Raw genomic sequence first — 2,370 nt, 5'->3', positions numbered from 1 at the left:
TCCTGAGAAACAGTCACAGGAAGTGACATCACCACAAGCTGTTATATGAAATGTAGAAGGGGGCTGCAGTGACAATGACCTGGCTGCCGGCTGTCTGTCTGACCACTTAGACATTAACACAGACACAGAAACCCCCTAACTGGAACAGTGACCTTCCAGACCATGCAGGGACACTGAAAATATCAGTCAGAGTCATACACCACTAATGTCATTAATCGTTATGACCTGTCTGTAGGATGAAGAGGCAATATGGGAGAACTGGTAGTCATTCGTACGTAGGTTACTAGCTCCTCAGAACTCCTGCAGAGTATATGACATCATAAAATTGAGAAGACCAGTTCTTTTCAGACACACTCTTCCCCCAAAAGTCATTCTGAACATCTCAATGGATCTTCAGCTGATGGGGTACAGCTTTTCAACTTTGCTCATGGGGCATTTATGTTATATTTCTCAAGATTCAATGGGTAGATATATTTAAGTTCAAAAATTGATGTAGAAATAGCAGATTGCCCCTTTAACTCACACATTGTGGAGCCTGAGATCTATACTAGGCTGAAAGGAGGTTTGACCAAATGAGGTTGTATGGAAAAGTTGATGATGATGATGACAATATCTATTTACTGTAAGAAAGCACTCATACCATCTGGTGGATAAAAAAATGTTTATTAAAAAAGCACAATGCAAAGATATTGTAAAAGTACAGGCCATTAGAAGAAAACGTGAATAATACTTTTTGGGAAATTCATATACAATTATGTTATCCTATCATCTGAATAAATCAACAATAAAACTCAATACACAATACAAAGCAGATACAATTGCAGTAGCTGCAGATAAGTTGCATCATCATTGCACCATATAGTAAAAAAAAGATGCTTTTACAGTGAAACACAATTAAACCATGCTTAAATACAATAAAATAAGTAAATAAAATAAGTAAGAACGCCTTAATGTACAAGCTGTTATTGCGTGTGTGTTTGTGCATGTGTGTGTTTGCTTGTGTGTGTTGAGCGTAGAATCCATGTTCCGGGTTCCTCCTCCTCCTCTGATGGTGTGTCCTTCCATCCCTTCGTCCCTCCATCCCTCCATACCTCCATCCCTCAGGTACCTGCAACATGTCACCACACAACGTTGTTCAGGACATGCAGTCAAATAAACTGTTAAGAATTAAACAAAGAGACATACTTTAAATAAATTATATTTTGATATCAGAGAATTAGATCCATATTAGTATCATATTAATTATCAATCACATATGGCTATTAGTCTTACTTGGGGCTGTGACTGGCTTCAATTGAGAATAGACCGAATCTGCCTCTTATTCTGATAAAACATCAGAATAATATAACAGTTATATACAGAATATTATGCACCTAGTCAATATGGGGTCAGAGGTGTGAGGGTATGGTAGGGTGAATATTGATGGAGGGATTTCCAGTCTTACCTTTCTTCTTCTTGGCTTTGGCCTTCTGTTTAAGGTCAACCTCAGCATAGGTCACATCAACAGGTCCAGTTGCTGCTGAAAATGAACATTTCCAGTCAACAAATTAAGGAAGTAGCTTATTGAATATTCTGCATCTTTTTTGAAACTCCAAAATCACACATTTAGATTTCACTGACTGCCAACATGTAGAACGAGTCTCACCTGTGGTCTTCCCTGTCTTGACCTCAGAATAGACTGGATTTTCTTTTGGATCAGCTGTCATTTCTGAGGAGGGGGAGAGAATTTGTATGTTTTTATCAAATTTGATGAGTAAAAAACACTGCTACATTTTGGATGAATTTTTGTGACAGTTGAGAGTTACTTTTCTTTTTCTTGTCCAACTCTTTGAGTTGAATCTGGGCGTACATCACATCACTTGGTCCAGCAGTAGCAGCACCAGCATCTGAAATATACAGGTAATACACTAATATCTCTACTGACTGTTAGTATGGTAGTAAAATTAAACATTTGAAGAATAACAGCAGCAACAATTCTATACTGTATCCATGCTAAATTTAACAGACAGGTAGCCTAGTGTTTAGTAACCGAAAGGTTGCTGGGCCAGTAACCGAAAGGTTGCTGGATCGAATCCCCGAGCTGACAAGGGAAAAATCTGTCGTTCTGCAAATGAGCAAGGCAGTTAACCCACTGTTCCCCAGGCACCGAAGACTTGGATGTCAATTAAGGCAGCCCCCCCGCACCTCTCTGATTCAGAGGGGTTGGGTTAAATGCAGAAGACACATTTCATTTGAAGGTATTCAGTTGTACAACTGACTAGGTATCCCCCTTTCCCTTTCCCAGTACCATTGTCATTACTGTCTGAGGGCATGTTAGCGCCACCTGTTGGTCAAAGAAAGAGAGAGAAAGATTAATAGGTTGTTTTCCCT

General features: G+C 39.2%; 1 protein-coding gene across 1 annotated transcript in view; it reads right to left on the bottom strand.

The window, feature by feature from the left end:
• Positions 1-679: 679 nt before the first annotated feature.
• The window catches only part of LOC111963096 (uncharacterized), a 9,523-nt gene continuing 7,832 nt past the window's right edge, over positions 680-2,370 (bottom strand). Inside the window, exons 7-11 of the mRNA XM_024145042.2 lie at positions 1,806-1,886; positions 1,646-1,708; positions 1,445-1,519; positions 1,273-1,323; positions 680-1,108 (exon numbers count right to left, since the gene is read on the bottom strand). Of these exons, the coding sequence (XP_024000810.1) occupies positions 1,319-1,323; positions 1,445-1,519; positions 1,646-1,708; positions 1,806-1,886 (224 nt within the window). The 3' untranslated portion in view covers positions 680-1,108; positions 1,273-1,318. The remainder of the gene's footprint in view (positions 1,109-1,272; positions 1,324-1,444; positions 1,520-1,645; positions 1,709-1,805; positions 1,887-2,370) is intronic.

This window comes from Salvelinus sp. IW2-2015, unplaced genomic scaffold (genome assembly GCF_002910315.2).
Source record: "Salvelinus sp. IW2-2015 unplaced genomic scaffold, ASM291031v2 Un_scaffold6557, whole genome shotgun sequence".
NCBI classification, from domain to species: domain Eukaryota; kingdom Metazoa; phylum Chordata; class Actinopteri; order Salmoniformes; family Salmonidae; genus Salvelinus; species Salvelinus sp. IW2-2015.
The sequence above is the reverse complement of the archived record's forward strand: the minus strand, read 5'-3'. Positions and strand labels throughout refer to the sequence as shown.